The 17,621-nt window shown below is 41.9% G+C and overlaps 1 protein-coding gene across 1 annotated transcript in view; it reads right to left on the minus strand.

Moving 5' to 3' along the window:
• The window catches only part of bsnb (bassoon (presynaptic cytomatrix protein) b), a 56,451-nt gene that overhangs the window by 20,071 nt on the left and 18,759 nt on the right, over positions 1–17,621 (minus strand). The window contains exons 3-4 of the mRNA XM_070902508.1: positions 15,299–15,499; positions 14,576–15,187 (exon numbers count right to left, since the gene is read on the minus strand). Coding sequence (XP_070758609.1) covers positions 14,576–15,187; positions 15,299–15,499 — 813 coding nt within the window. The remainder of the gene's footprint in view (positions 1–14,575; positions 15,188–15,298; positions 15,500–17,621) is intronic.

Genomic DNA, 17,621 nt, shown 5'->3' on the forward strand with positions numbered 1-17,621 from the left:
TATAAATTCACAAAATTATGTAATGCAGCAAGGAAAGCATATTAATTATCCAGACTGCAAACCCCTCATGACAACCAGGGCTAAAAGCAGGTATGTGCATGAGAAATTAAAAGCGCTCAGATGGGGCTTAATTAGATTAAGAAATGTACCATCCTGAATTAAAATCCGACCATGTTTATGTCTCTCTCAATTTGGGATGATCCAATAATGGCAAAAATTGCTAAAATGTAATGGAGCAAGAAGACCGAGCACTCAAAAGTAGCGGATGAACTGCAGGCTATGAAAGGTGTTCTTGAAGTTGTAAAGAAAAAACACAACTATGAAGTACAAAAAGGAGTCAACTTACTTCAGGCAAACTTGTACAGAGAAGGAAAAATTCAATTGCAAAGCCCGGCAGAATGGTCTCCCAATGTGGGACTCAAAAGAGGATTTCAAACTGCCATGACTGTTTATTTTCTGTATTTTCCATGTTCACTCAATGACACACTTCCACAAGTACAAGATTCATCACAAGATTTCACAACTATAAACATGAAAATTGTCTAAAATTTATTACATTATTTGAACCTGGATACACTTCAGCATCAAACTTAAACCGACAATAACTGTTTGATGTTTTTGGCCACTTTGATAAGGGCCTTGGTGAATGTAAGTCACTCTCCTTTTAGCTCCAGTTTGCTCTCCTCTAACTCTTGAGAGAAATATCTGGGTCTTTAGCTGCTAAATGTTCCACTATGTTCACCAGCTAGTCGCTAACTTTGTCTGTCTGTAAAGAGTAGTGTCATTTATTTGTTCCAGCAACATGTTAGAACTGCCTCTCAGTAAATCCAATAACAACAACATGGTAATTTGAGATAGTACATTGTACATGTATTGTTCCAGGTAGTTAAATGTTTATTCTTATGTACCTCATTTGTCTTCATTTCCTTCTTTTAAATAATACTCAAGTAGTGATTGCTCAATGTTAAACCCCTCATGGACCAGTGACTCCACCTTCTAGCTGAAATACAGCTATGCAGTCTCTCTTTTGATAGTGGGAGCTTGCTAGTCACACCTTTTTCTCTACAGGGCTTAAATAAAAGGTCACATTGTTCAACATCCATTAGTCATAAATAGCAGACCTTCTCTTTTATAGATGCAACCGTGAAATAAAGGCCAAAATGTACAAAAGTTATGTTTACCCGAAAAAGACCTACAGAGCCAAACTGCTGGTGAGGCAAGAATGTCATGGAACACTTCCTGCCCATGGAGGGAGCCAGAGAGTGCAGAATTTCATAGAGAGATATGGAGCCCCGTGGGAGCAAACACACCCACACAACAACATGAACACGCAGAACATAAAAAATAAAAACAAACACTCACAGTCACATTCAAGCATCCTGCTAAATATTGCACTTGGAGTAGGCTGCATATTTAACACCAACCTTTTTAATATCATCTTAGCTTCCATACCCTGCACCAGTGGTGGTGACTGTCACATCTCCCTGTGCACTCTCCTTCTGACACATACACAGCAGTATATTTTAAAATGTGTGAGTGTACAAACACATGTGCAAGCAGACATACTGAGTGTAACCTACACAACCTGAGTATTCCCCTCTCACTGTCAGTCAACTCACAGCATGAGTCTGTCCCCTGCATGGTTTCTCTGCCAGGAACCAGACCACAAGCTGCGAGCAAGAAATGTCAGCTGTCATTAAACACCGTCACAAACCTCACCGAGATGCAATATTTTAGGTGCTCATTACCAGAAAGGAAGGGGTGATCACTTCCCTGCTAAGTAGTAGTTTTCATGTCACAATACAGACCACAACTGTAAAAGAAAACTGAGGCAATGTTAGAAAGAAAGCAACAAACTTCCTGCGAGGAAAGTGAGCAAATGGAAACGTGACAGCAGTGCATGGCAGTATTAAACATTTGCAGCAACACTGTCACGCATCATGCATAATCCAGCGTCGTTTTACTTCTAAATGTCAAGCTTTGTCTATCCTCCTTCTTACACGAGTAAAAATAATTCAACAATAGCTTTCACATCTTTCCCATCAAAACAGCCTCGGTTATTACCTAAATGTAAATTTCTTTTGACAATGCACAACAAAAGCAATGGCCACGTCAACCCTCAAAGTAAGAACAAAGAACTGAAATAAAGACGAAAAACTATGTGACAACAAAGGCAGAACTCATCATAATAATCCTTCAAGTTCTGTATCTCACAGAGAATAATGAGGCATACGACATAATTAATTACAGTCATAATTAATTCGTAACAAGTGAAGGTCAGGGGAGCAGAGGGTCAGCGTAAATTATTAACTACCACGTGCATAGGGGCGCGCTGCCAAGCAGGTGTGAATGGGGTGAGTTTAAGGTGAGTGGGGAAATATGTCATGCACAGTTTGGTGCCAGGACACATAGACACACACGCGTTTAATACCAGTAAAGGAACACCTAAACACATTGCATGTAAAGTACAGATGCAAACAAATGTAAACAAAAATACAACAGTAGCAGTTTACATACAATCAAAATAAAATTAATTTCCAATAACCATACTCACTGTATTCAATCCTTTTTCAGTGCAGTAATATTCACAATGAGAATCAAAGATCAGCGGAGCAGGTTACTTTACTAAAGCCCTATCAGAGCCCTTTAAACCCCCGTATCCATTTCTATTATACACATTCTGAATGAGCAGTAGTTTAAGACTACCAAGTGCGCAGTATGTGTGAGCGAGCACATGTCACAGCAGTGTGCCAGGCTGTGCTACGCCACGCCACGCCACGCCACGCCACGGCTGTGACAGGTCAGTAAGAGTCAGCAGGTATATAGGTCAATCCCCTGGGACTCCTTCAATGGGGACACGTGGTCAGGCCTGTGGATTAGTGAGGAAATGAAGGATCATCCACTGAGCAAGCAGGATTCAACTACAGTCACTCATATAGAGTTCCACTCAGTGCATTCAAAATGAATATACAAATTATAGCAGATGATCATTACAATGAGCTTTGCTGGGACAAATATCGTAGTAGTATAAATACTACTCCTTCTACCTCGGGCTCACTTGTTTTCAAGAACAGTGGCACGTTCAATAGGCCAACCTGCAGCTAGACAAACAAATTTAGTCACTAAGATTATTTTTATTAGAATAATATCAAATTAGTCTGAACAAGGTCACATTTTAAGCACGAAGAATCTTATTCAAGTGAATAACTATTCAGATTTGAACATAATTAAATTCTATTAAAAACTACAGTAGTCTAAGTATAAACAAGACAGATAACTTATAGATATAATTGTGGGAGGCGTTGCAAGCACCTCTACAGCAGGTCCTATATGTAGAATTGCAAAATATAAGTTGAATTTCCAGAAAAGCAAAATGTTCTTTATGTACACACTTTTGCATAAAACTCAGCAAACAAGCCTATACACATCCCAGCTCACCTGCACCCGCCTGTGTATCTGCCTGTTTATCAGGACAAAGATGACAACAATGTAAAACATGCTAACGTCAGCATGCTAGCATCCTCACATTTACAATGCCAACATACTTATTTTTAGTAAGTACAATGTTTACCATCTTTGCCATCTTTATTTAGCATGTTAGCATGCTAAACAAATGCTAATTAGCATTAAACACAAAGTACAGCTGAGGCTGATGGGTATGTCATTAGCTTTAGCACATTACCAAAGTGTTTAAAGTAGAAGATTAATGTATTTCCAAAACACTGGCAGTCTACATGAGTTGCTGCAGGGCAACAGTGTGTCATCTGCCATTAAGTGTGTGTCTCTCTGCTGTCCCCCCAGGGGCTGGGTAGCACAGGGTCAGGTCATTTTTTCTACTCTTTATTTACTTATTCTGTCTGTTTCTATTTGTTTCATCGGGGGCAACAGGTGCCCTCTTTTTGCACAGCACACAGAGGCCGATCACATCGGTGAGGCTGTCCTGCCTCAGCTGGGGGCTCTCGATACATAAATAAGACACTATGAGAGGCGCCAAGACATCCAAGTGGTCCCACAAGATCATTTTGTCTGAAAGCTCATTTCTAACCACACATCTTGTGGACTGACAAGTCAGTCTGGTTCAAACATAGACTGGTGAATGATATTTCTACCCTCTCTGCTTAATCCAGGCAGGTTTATATTTAGAGGAAGCACTAAAAGCACATTGTTTACAGTTAACAGTTCTGGATCTGTAAAGGTACCAGCAGAATCTACAAGAATATTTTTTTTATTTGACAGCCTCATTGAGACAAAAATATCCTCATCAAGAGTGATAACAAGCAATAACAATGACAGACCAACAACAAGACCGATGATACAAAAATCAAAATTAAACAGAAATCTGGTTACAAAATTCAGAATAAAATTTCTAATACCATTATGTATAAGATTTAATCTTAGAAACAACCTAAAAGGCACCTTAAAACAACCCAAGTGTTGTCTAAATCCATAACAATTACCATATCGCCATCATATAGGTGAGGTACTAAACTACGAAAGGCATATAATAACCCTAATCCATCGCCTCCACCATGTCTAAATATAACTGAATCTTTAAGGGAGATTCAGTGGATCCACCTCCTTCATTCCTCAAAGAAGTGCAATCTTTCCTAGAGGACAAGAACAATCCAATATCCCACTTCACACACTTCAGCACTTGTAAGACAGCATTCAATGGACGACGGGAGCTGTTCTGAAGGCAAACGGTGGTCTCCTTATGTTTTTTTTCTGGTAAGCCTTTTAGCCCAACTCTGCTAATTTGCCCTGAGAATATTGAAGATGAATTGCAGTGTTTATCCCTCTGCAATCTTATTTAAAAAGCACCCAGAGCAGCAGCACACACCTCAGCTTAGTTTAGTGAATGCACCTCTCTCTGTGGTCAACTATCTAATGCAGTCAGTATCATAAGAGGTCTTTGATGTGTCTTATTTCCACCTTCCTACACTACCAGTCTCCTTGTGCAGTCATATTTCCTGACTCACCGTTCTCCACCATTTCAAGGTTTAATCAGCATCAAGGCTTAATGTCAGCAAGATAACAAGACACAGAATTGCAGTGTGGCTGAATGAGATTAAGTCAGATGAACTCTTCAAGAACAGTATAGTTCAGTATAGTCTGCAGCATCCTACAGAGGATGGGTGATGCCATGGACACACAGGAGGATTAAACTGTCAGATGTGCTTTTTGCAAAACGCCTCCGAGGCGAAACCAGAATAAAGGCAGCGACAAAAACAAAAGTCCAACCTGTAAACATACATCTGTTTTCCAAAATGTTAATCAAGCTGCAGCCAAACAAACCCATTTTACACTGCGGCTGGCAGCCAAGCCCGAACAAGTCATGTGTCTCGTCGCATATGTCTGTCCCCAGGACAAGTTAATCAGGCTGTCCCCTCAGCCCTGCTTTATTTTAGATGAGTTTCTAATACTCCTGCCAGGCAAATATACAGCTATCAGCCAAGCAAATACAATGCATGTATCTCACATTTATCTTTTAGACAAGTTACTCAAGCTGTAACCTATCACCAATGTCTAGTCAGATGACTACTTTACTGGAACAAGTCCTGAAAAAATATATGTCTACTGATGCTACACTCGTCTTTCAGGCACATTGTTCAAATGCAGATTTACATACATGTTTGTAGGGCAGCGTGGGCATCGACATGCTTTGAGTGAGCGTGGGGACTGTACATATGGGAGACGTTTAATGACATAATCTACTACACACAGTGTCAATCAAAGATGACAGGACTGTGCTCACACACAAGAAGCTGCTAAAAACTTGTCTAAAATCTACCTAGCATTTTAACTGATAGACGTTCAGCAAAGAAATGGCAAAGGCAAGTCTTTATGAACACTTCAACTAAAACATATATTTAATGAGACACAGATGTGTGGCTTGCAATAAAGGAAATTGACCAGTCATACACAACATTTAAATTCTTTAAAGCCCCTGAAAATGTCAATGTGCACTACAATCACAGCCAAAGTTTGGAAAAAATAAAACATCCTTAAGTATTATTTAAGAGTTTAACACTTGCTTCATTGGGACTGTGTGTGTAAGGTTTGATCAGATCTGGCAACTGATCAAACGGACTTGGCAACATGAGAAAATAACCTACAACTGTCATCATATTTGATTCAAATGTTGCTAAATCCTGATTGGTGCACAGAAATGTGTGACATCACAATTTTCCAACTGAGTCCCGCCCACTTCAAACCACCGAGAAGAGCACAGACAAAAACACAAATACAGAAATCTCTTATGTGAAATAACCAAACTATTGTAAAGCTGGCATAAAAAATAGTGATCATGTAGGATCTCATTGCTCATAGTAAGACGTTGATTGAGAAAATAGAAACAGTAAACACTGACAACATTTCCTGAAAAGAAATTCAATTCAAGGATAAGCTGGCTGCCACTTTGAGCTTATCTCTCTAGCAACTTGTCTATACAGAAAAAAAATGGCTTACTACTGATAATACATGAATACATTAACTCATACATGTGGGGGCTATTTAAGCCTTTAAGAGGCTGACATGTCCGTAGGATATACATTTAATTTCACTTCTTTGTACTGTGGTCTAACAAGGATAGGAAGGTGGCACACCATGTGGTCAGTTGTGAGTGGTTCTCAGGAGAAATGATAAAGTTCAGTACAGTAGATTGATCAGACATCTCTGCCGCATCTTTTTGTACATTAACTGGTGTAAAAAGCAAAAGGATCACTAATCCAGCTTTCCTTGTATGTGTTGGTTTGTGAAGTAAGGTGTTTATAAGAAAGCGGCTAAATGACAGTGACCAAGTGAACCTTTGGTTGTTGTGTTACGCCCCCAACTGCACTGGCAGTGGAGCCCCGGTGTCTTCACTAATGGAGGCAGTGGGAGGACCATCGCTCTGGCTGAGTGAAATGGTCCTCATGCTGCTTTTGCTATTGTTGTTATTGCTGTCAGGCCGCTGCTCAGAGCAGCAGCCCAGACCCTTTCTAACTGATCTGGTCATCTCCACTGCTGCCCGACAGCTGCAGCGCTGAGAAGATTAGTAAGGGGTTAAATGTAATATCTGAGCGATCAGTGAGCTTTATCTCTTTCATTTTGTCTCTCAATCTCCTGCTCCCTTTCATTATAGCTCTCCCTCTGTCTAGCTGTGTTTTTTTTGTTCCCCTGACATACAGCTACACGTCTCCGATCCATAATCTCACATTTGTGTCGCCAGCCTTTTAGTATTTGGGGCCTCTAAGCATAGCGCACAGTCAACTAACCCCCTCCTTCTTTCCTAATGCCAGCATTAGGGAGTAGTCGCATGCCTGAGGTGCTGCAGGGAAGAGAGAGCGGGAGCACCGATGAGGCGGATGAAGTGATGTGTTGAGACAGGAGGGCCCAGAAGCAGGGGTGGGAGGACTGCTCCGGCCCACCTCTGTGGCTCTGACAGCGAGGATAGACACAGCACCGCCAGGGGCCCCCGGAGCATCACTAAAGCTCGTTAGCATAGCCACCAGGCCTTGAAGATGACGAGTTCTGAAGAGGTGATTAAGCCAATGCTGAGGTCCCTCGTAGGCTTCAAAGCGCATTCGCTCACAAGGTAGGAGAGGAAGGGCATTTGAAGACAGAACCACAGAAAAGGACTGGAGGGGTAATTCAAGTTCAATATGGTCACTGTGCTCCTAGATGGTCATCCACCTAAAGACCTGATACAGCTACTGGTGCAGGCAGGGCTTGGAACAGGTCGAGGTCGACCTCAAAGACATCTCATGAAAATGAACACTTGTGGTGCACAGAAGCTTAGCAGAGTAAGGCCCATACAATGCAATCCCAGGGTCAAAAGGCGCAAGGAATTGTAGATTTTCCTCTCACCCTTTTCTATTTCCTGTCACCCTCAGATTTAGAATCAGGAAAATCAGTGCAAAATATGAAAAATCTTAAAAAGCACAGACAAAAATGAGACTGGAATGTAAAAGCAGTTGTGGGAGCTTTGCCTTGGATCTCTCAGCGGGTCTGTGATGTACAGGAGTTTAGACAAAGTGTATGCAACTCCAGCTCAGTCTGAGCCCAGAGCCTGCTGCCAAACACAAAGGTCCCAGAGATGAGAGTGAGTGGCATTTAAGCCTCCAAACCAGCGAGCCATCTGTGCTGGGTGCCACATAATCTCAACAGGAAGCAGTCATTGCTGAACATCACACATCATCTTCCTGCCTTCCTGTCCACCGCAGCACGGCCACACGCTGAATTTTATCAGTGAGTGTACCGTGGCAGAAGGATTTGGGGTAAGCACGCCTCATGTAGTTTAAACTGAACATGTGCCGCCTCATTAGAAATACAGGATTTAGGTGGAAAACCTTTGTTTCACCATTACAGTCTCTTAACGCTAATGCATTTATCAGACAAAGTCAAAATGGCATTGTCTCAGTGTAATCATCCAACAAGGCTTACTATTCTCAGATGGCTCTTATTTGTGTGGGTGGATCTTTACAATGGTGCGTTGGGGTTAAGCACCGTACTCAAGGGGATCACTACACTCCCTCAACACAGATTAGAAACACTCTCAACTATTAGCTTCTTCCATGAGACCCCCCCCCCCCCCCCCCCACACACACACACACACGCATAGAAACACACCCGTCTCTCTGTCTCTTTTTGTTTGTGTCTGTATCACCTCTTATAAATACTCTATAGTCTTATTATGTGCAGGAGGGTTTTTAAAATGCTCGCCCTGCTGTTGCTGCTAAATCAACAGAGCGCAGACTGAATCAAGAGGGCTGAGTACTCGTGTTGCAATGTCAACTGCGAGCGATTCAACCAGAAGTAATTGCCAATTCAATCAATGTGTCAACAGCAAGCCGTCTCCAACTAAGGCGTGTAGACAAGAGGAAGAGCAATGCAAACGGAGGGAGACGAGCACTGAAACGTGCAAAGAGAAGGAGGGTGCATGTGTAGATCCATCCAGACTACAACTAAAACAAGAGAGACAAGAGGACAAAACAACCACAGTGTCACATTAAACAAAGTCAAGGGGGGACATTTTATGTATGTGGCACGTCACCTTAATCTGTCTTCAAGACATTTGAAAAAGAGCTGACATAAAATAAGGTACAAGCCAACAATTAAATATTTCATAGGAATCTACTCCTGCTTTTGGCACACTGGCAGTTTCACAGCGAGGCAAGTACACTCATTTAATACATTTTGAAATAAGAGAACAGGAGGGTAACGTACAATGATGAGTGTGGGTGTCCATACTGTATGTGAGTGTGTATGTGGGTGTTTGCAGACCTGGAAAAAGGTCTCATTTTAAAAAGCACCAGATGCTACATTAGCGTTTTAACAATAGCACAATTCAATATATCAGTTGTTGAAGTCAGAAGAAGATGTAGTTATGGGTAACCATATGATTTTATTTATCAATTATTATTTATTTATTAAATTATTTGTATCTAACTATAGAAATATAATGGTGTTATTGTTGGTAGTCTTTATTTACTACAAATAAAACAATTTTTGTGTCTGCATTTACAAAATAACCCAACACAATCATCGACTAAAGCCCCACTGTTAGTGCACATTATTGTGTTTGAATACATGCATCCTGGCATGTGCAGCATGCGTAAGATGCATGAGTGAATCTGAATTCTTGTACAGGAAGTACATGTGCTCTGGCTTGTATAAGCACACACGACATGCAGCGCAGAGGAATATGGAGGTATCAAAAGGTGGCAAGCAGCTGATTGAGGCCGGGTGGGTGTTTGAATCTGTGATGGTGTACCATCATCACTTTGGGAGCAGCCAGGCTGAGCACTGCAGGCTTGGATGCATGATGCCGGCAGCCATCTGGCTTTGGATGGGACTCCTGAGGGAGACACAGGCTGGTGCCAACCTTCAGAAAACACTTCCAGCATGTTTGAGAATGAGAATGACATGTTCATCTATAATGTGGCTCTCCGTGCGAGAGCGGCAACTGTGTTCCTGCAGAGCTGTGACACATTCACAAATACTACATGTCCTACATGTGTTTACTGTACGCTGGGTGTGTCCTCAAGGGCACCGCCGTCTCGGGCAGTTTGTAGTCCTAAATGGAAAAATGGGAATTTATAGGATTTTCAATCAAGAATTTCTATAATTCAAGATATGGATTTAATCTGTCTACAGCTCTCTGTCACTGTTGGATGTAAGCAATTCTTCAGCTGAGTCAACATCTTGCTCCATTTGGATGAAGAAATATTTAAAAATTAAACTGTTTTTAAAGGGTAAATTTTGTGCTTGCCCTTTTGTGCCAACCGCATAGTTTACTGCATCCTGTGTTCTAGGCACATAACACTGAGCTAATATATAGTTACTGCAGACAGTGTTACAGACTGTTAAAAGGTCTCTGTTTGCACAGTCTCTGACTGTAATTGCTTTGTCACAGCTGAGCATATTACAGAATGAGATTGCGAGCGCGCCCTTTTGTGTGTGCATATATGTGTGTCCTTTGGGTGTCTATGGCCTCATCATATACAATACAATAAAATGACTGCATGCTGGAGACACAATGAGTACGTAAGAATGTAAAATAATGAGTCATTTGTAGGTAATCATGTCGATGTAAGCAGGTTATTTAAACGCTGGCCTTATTTCAGCTCTGTATTGTTTCTGGCAGAACAAGTCTTTGTGACCCAGGACCAGAGCCAGAACAGACCACAGCTGAAGTTTACTTTGCTGACACTTCACCCGGATATGCTAATATTAAACTGAAAATTGTCTGATCATCATTAATATCATCTAGAGGATGAGAGAGAGAGTCTCACTTAGAAGTTAAAAAGGCATGTTTAAGCTGGAGTATAAATGTAGGAATAAAACTGCTCTGAGTTGAAGAATATGTTTGATATGAGGGACCAAATATATGTTCTAAGTAGACTTTTTGTAAGTTTAAGAACAATATTTAATTCCCTAATAAATCATATCTGATTGTAACATCTCAAACACAGCCAGCTGCTGATACTCAGCCTCATACAGACACTGGCAGTAAAGCTAACATGCACCTGCACGCACGCGTTTCTCCCCTCACACACATGAATCGACACACCCTGACCTTATGTGACATGAGGAATCAAACACAGCTCTCTCACTGCTCCACACTGCATGAACTATTTATAATGTTCTCCCTCGTTGAATTATTGATGAGCTATGTTTTCTGTTTCTCTACACTTTTTCTACAGTTCTGTGAGAAACTCAGTCCTTTTACTAATGATCCACTCAGGGCCTCCGTCTCGTTACAAACGGGGGGCCACACTTCTATATCATAATAATAGACAAACAGAGTCAGATCAGTGAGCCAGCCCAACCGTGGGCAAAGAAATGTTGGGCCTGTGGGTAAACTGGCGATGGAGGACTAATGTTATAGTGAGACGTCTGGGAAATGAAACATAATGCATTGTGTCAAACACACCTCCACCTGTATTTACAGTCAAGAAAAAGCTAAGGCATGGCTGAAACAGAAAGACAGAACGATTGAGGAATGAGGATTGACATGTAGTGTGCTGTAAATCAGATTGAGCAGCAGACACAATATTTTCTGTTCTATTTACAACCAAACTCTGGGGAGACGACAAGGACACGAGGTTGGTTTTAATCTCCTTGAGAAGTGTAAAGGGGAGAAAATGGTTCCAAAACAAGGACATCTTATTTACTCAGAGCCACAGATGACTTTCAGCACTAATTGATGTGAAATATTGTGCAACGTAAGAAACAGTTGACTTCCCCTCTCTCATTATCTCTGATTCTCACTCTCTTCCTCCTCCTCCTCCTCCTCCTCCTTCTCAATCTATCACCTCTTTCCTTTCTCTCCTCCTCCGTTCTTCCACTCGTTCTCGCACAGACGCTGGCGCTCGTCGTCTCATCACAGATTAAAAAGGGGCTGACTATTTTTTTTATATGATACAGCTCAGCCTAATTTGTTCTGAATGAATTATGCATTGTGTCACTCATGGGGTGACAGAAAATGTATTTTCATGAATATTTGCTGCATTTTTCTATTTTCCAGAAGCTCCTTTTTAAAAATCCTCCCTAAGTACTGTTACAGAAAATTTCATTACAGGACGTCTGTTACAAGTGATGCTTTAGGTGGGACATGGTAAAAGCGACGGAGACAGAATGTACAGAATTTCTTTCACTTTTGTTTTGTTTTCAACGCCGTTTTCACCGCTGTATTTTCTTTTGTCTGTGTAAAAAAGACTGATTACGTCTACTGTGATTCAATATGGTAAAAAAAAAACCCTGAAAAAGTCCAAGGTGGGCCAAATACTTTTTAAAGCCACTGTTCTTTAACCATTTATTGTTGTTTTTTAATTGCTTTAATTACTTTGGCACTTAATTAGCAGCTCATTTGCATTTCTCCCCATTTGCATTGTCACTTTCTATTAGTGGAAGTATTTCCTGAGCTGTCAACATCGCAGGAGGACTTTGTTTACTTTAAAATGTTGCAGCCAGAAAAAAAGGCAACTTTTGGATAGATGGGGACATATAATCCAAGTGAGTCAGTTGATTTGCTGATTTTTTTAATGAAAATCTTAAAAAACAAAACAAAACACCACACCGTTGTGTTGGGTGACATGTTCATTAACCTGAACATGGGCACTGTAGTTTATTTTTAGCCGATCCCACATACACAGTCCTGCTGCTGTAAACACTCACTCAGCACCAACTCTGCGAATGAAAATAGTCCCCAACAAAAAGTGCTGAGCTGCTTTAGGAAACTAGTTAGGCTCTTTTAAAAATGTAAATATATATTTATGGCCTGTTTTTAAATGTACATCTTCAGTAAGAACCCATGGGCTTCAGGCTGAGAGACACAGACAGGGAAGTCAGAAAGTATTGAGAGATGGACTAACGCATTGTTTGTTTTGGTCTTTTCATGGCCAAAATATATAGAATATTGCTAGACTTGTCCTTTAATAAATGTATTTATTTAATTGGTAAACAGTTGTCGTTACCCAGTTGTTCAGCCACTGAGCACAGATTAAACTCAAAGGGCTTTTTAGTTTATACTCCAGATTGATATATACTCAATCAGACCAAACCAGTGACAGATGAAGAAATGATGCACCCATGGGCTTCGTCATCACAAACTCATGAAAAAAAACAGTGACAGGAGCAGTGATTACAATTCAGCATGCGACAGGCAGGAAAAGAGAGAAAAAGCAGAAACGGAAAAACAGAAAAGTTTGAAGAGATTAGGAGAGGATGAGAAGGAAGAATGTGCCAAACAGGCTGTGGAAATCAAGCTGAGAAACCTAGATTCAAAGTACAAAGCCTCACACCATGTCCAAAGGGTTCTCACCCACTCTGGAGCGACCAACTTGCCAGCTCACATGGACTGACAACAGAAAATGTTCACAGGTTTGGAAAGAATGCACCTTATGCCGGATTGAGTTGCAGACCGAAGCCAGCAGAGCGGAAACACAACACACCTAATAACAGAGTCTCTCATGAAAACAGAGCAACAGCAGTCTGAAAGTTTTTGTAGACTCTCAGCATCTTCGCAGCCAAGCATGAAAGGGACGCCTGACAAACAAATTATCTCTCTGTTTCCATAGCGATCTATGAATGGCCTGAGCTAGTGCCTGTGACAACCAGATGCCTGGGAAGACAAGACTCGCCCATAAAAAGCCAGCGCTCTGCAGAAAGCCTGTTATTACTGCTATCATTCAATTGGACTTGATTTGCATAATTAAACTCTGTTATTGCCTGGCTCTGGAAGCAACTGCAAGTCCCTGCTCTTACCAACTGGATGACGGAGGACAAGGGGGAACTTAAGGGAGGAATGTACCCTCAGCTGACCCCTGGCTGTGACTAATCAATATTAAGATTATCCATTAAATTTAACTTGATAAGGCTCCGTTGCCTGTAGATTGGTCATATATTTCTGTGCAGCTCGAGGGCAGAGTGCAGACTGATGAGGTGAGTCACAGCCTGGACTTCACTCTGCTAACTACATGAAAGGCCCTGACAGAGCAGAACAGAGCAGGTCCCGACTGAGAAACAGAGAGAGAGAGGCAGCAGAAAAGAGAAGAAGCTCTCAGGCTTACATAAAGCATCGTGTATACAAGCTGCATACAGAACCTGCAGCCTACAAATCCAAATATCAACCATTCTTGTGCAGAAATGTTCTTATGTCCTTTGCATTAAATATTTTTAAGTAATTTGTTGATCCCTCTGTGTTAAAGAATGAAAGTGAACAATAATGGACCATTATTAAAAAAATAAACAATAGAAACAATAGAAGCAGCACAGACATACACAAGGGGATCTCGAAGAACCTCAGAGACAAATGGAGGAAATTGTTGGCCATTTGACAGCACCTGAAGCCAAATACTTGATTCATGCTCACAGAAAACCTCCGTAAAATGCAGCCATTTACTCCAAGACCAGGCAGCCACAAATGGATAACAACACAACCCATTCAACTGCACTATGACATAGCATTTTTCACAGAAACACATCAATAAATCATTTCATTTAGAGAACCCATGGTCTGGGAGCTGTTGCAGGCCAGTTGACACTTTGTTACATGCAGCTGAAAGCCAAACAGATCAAATCAGAGTCTTACCTCGACAAGGTGTGGAGTGGGATTGAACCCACACATGTTGCACACTTGGTGGTGGCACTGTGTACAGGTGTTGTAGTTGGGTTGTTCTGCTGTGTTGCCGATGTTGAGGTTTGTCTTGCAGAGAGGACAACAAGCTTTGGGTTTAGAGGAGTCTGGGGCAGCGGGCTGTTGTTGCTGCTGGGCAGGGGCTCGAGGCCCTTGGTGTGCAGGCTGAGGTCCTGAGGGTTTACTTGCCCCAGGCCCTGGACCAGGAGGTCCTCCTGGTTTGGGGGCCGGCTTTGGGGGCTGTTGTTGGGGTTGAGTAGTCTCAGATATGAGAGTGCTGGCTTGGTTAAGGAGAGAAGCTCCAAAGCCAAACAACTTCCCAAAAGTCTGCTCTGGAGGTGGGGGCTGTCGCGAAGGGGAGCTCCCCGCACTGCGAGTGTGGTCCTGGCGGGGGTGCTGAGGTTGGTGAGCAGGAGAGCTGCGGGACAGATCAGGCTGGGACGGGGCCTTTGCCATGCCCGGGAGAGGGACTGCCCCTGGAGGGAGCCTTGCTTGTTGCTGACCTGGGCCAGCTGGACCAGTCTGTCTGGTAGGGCCAGGCGCTGGATGGCCCTGCGATGGATGGGCCTGTGCCGGATGGGCCTGCGCCGGATGGGCCTGCGCCGGATGGGCTTGGGCCGGGTGGGCCTGCGCCGGATGGGCCTGCGCTGGATGGGCCTGTGCTGGATGGGACTGCGCCGGATGGCCCTGCGCTGGAGGCTGCATCTGAGGAGGGATCTGTGTCTGGGGTGCAGGCTGAGTCGAAGCATCAGGTTTAAGTTCTGGTTTGGCTGCATGAGAAGGAGAGTGTATCTGTTGCTGACTCTTGGAGCGTGGTGTCGTCATGTCCATCCCCAACGCTCTCTGCATCTGACAGTTCAGACATAGCCACTCTTGAACCTGTGACAGAAAAAGATTAAAAAAAACAAACAATGACCATAAGCTACAGTATCCAGTCTTCACCCTTCAGTATATAAATGGCTGTGGGAATTAAAGAAACCGTTTGACAGATTGGGAAATATGCTTATTCACTTCCATGTGAATAAGTATTAGATGAGAAGTTTGATAACACTCTCATGTCTGTACTCACTCAAAGTGACAGCAATAGTCTGGCACATAATCCCCCATAAAACCGCAACTAGTCGATTTTACATTTGGGTTCTCTACAGATTAAACAAACTAAATATAATTAGTGAGCTTCAGCTTTAGTGTGCTGATGGGCAAATTTTGTTAGCTAGCTGTATGCTAAACTAAACTAATCTGCTGCTGATGGTAGCTTCATATTTATCAAACAGACAAGATATTCTAATCTAACAAGAAAGCAAATAAGCATATTTACCAAAATGTTGAATTATTCCTTTAATAAAAAATTGACAGGGCTACTGTAGATGATAAAAAAAATTGGTCAATTATTGAAATAAGTCAAAATATCTTTAAAACAGATACAGTAACTTGGTTATAGTGTCTGCATCTTCTCCCTGCATTTCTCTGGGTTTCTACTGCATGCTCCACTTTCTTTTCACTGTCCAAAGAGATGCAAGTAACATGAACTAAAAACTCTAAACTGCCTCTGGGCGTGAATGTGAACATGAGTGTGTTGGTCTGTTTATGTGATGGACTGGCTGCCTTCCCTTCCCCCCATCCAATGCATGCTGGGATAGCCTCTGGCCGGCTCTGAATAGGGGAAAATTGTGTGTGGAAAATGATGGAATGAAAGAACAATTGTGAATGATGTAAAATATCTCATTGAGGAAGGATTTAAGCGTCCCCGGGCCTCCACATCGGGCATTTATTGGTAAACACCATTTACCCATAAACAAATGTGTAATAAATAAATGTGACAGACGGGTTGAACACTGGACTTTTTCAATAAATCATGGCTGCCCCCGATTTTGTATCTTCCCTTGTGTCTTTTCTGCGTGTCTCTCCGCTTTTTGCTTTCTCTTACATTCCCTCTCATTACACATGTTCCTCTTCTCATTAAAATCCTCCCACCATTCTCCTCTTGTTTCTCCAGCTGTTCTTATTTCCTTTATGTCTTTGCTTCTTCCTTGTTCTCTTTCAGCTCCATATAGGCACATAAGGAGGTGAAAGTCAGGAAGAGGCCCTAGTGATGGCACATGGCCATACGTGGTAATTGGCATCCTGGTGCTTTGACAGCTGACACACTATTGTAGCTGTCTTGGATTTGTGGTCATTACATAATGCCTTAATGCATTATAAATGCAGTCAGAGAAAGGTTGTGTAAGGGTTGGGGCTGGGTTGGAGGTCTGGGGCACAAAGAGCAAGGTGGGAGGCTTGGCCTCCGGCTATTTTCCTTTATATCTTTGGGTAAAAAATTCCCTTTAAGCCTGTAAAGATGGACTCATGAAGATTTTGATTTGGCTTCAGCTGAGAGTTTTTAGTACTCTGAGAGCTGCCAGAGCAAGGACCGAAAATGCAGAGAGATCTCTTCACTTCTACTGTCGAATCCAATGTCTCTGCAAGCCTGTGGCCATGGATGATTGATCCACACACAAGCTCACAAACACACAAACAACACATACACACACAGCCTATGAGTTACTATGAAGAACACCACAGTTTATGTACATAATATAATCCTAAGATTCTTGATTATTCTTGTAAAGCCTGTACTTTGCAGTTATTGAGAAGTGATCAAACCAGCGCCTGTGAAGTACAATTTAATACTACAATAGTATTTCAACAACAACCAACACAGTTTTACTATACATATATGATTCAAACTTTACAATGACGGTGTACAATACAGTAATATTTAAAAGGTCATCTAAATATTTTTGGCTCTAGTAATTGTGATTGTATGCTGGTTATATGCTGAATTGTGCTCATGTAATAACTTGTAATTGTTGTTTTACTTCTTTAATAGGTTTTAATTGCAAAATGTTATTGTCTGCGTAGACCATTGTTCGGTATACTGTCCTTAAATACAGTGTTACAAAAGCACTTTATACAAGCTAGCAGGCTGGTTGTCTCTTCAGTTTAGCTACAGTAGTATGAG

Source organism: Enoplosus armatus, chromosome 3 (genome assembly GCF_043641665.1).
Source record: "Enoplosus armatus isolate fEnoArm2 chromosome 3, fEnoArm2.hap1, whole genome shotgun sequence".
Taxonomy (NCBI): Eukaryota; Metazoa; Chordata; class Actinopteri; order Centrarchiformes; family Enoplosidae; genus Enoplosus; species Enoplosus armatus.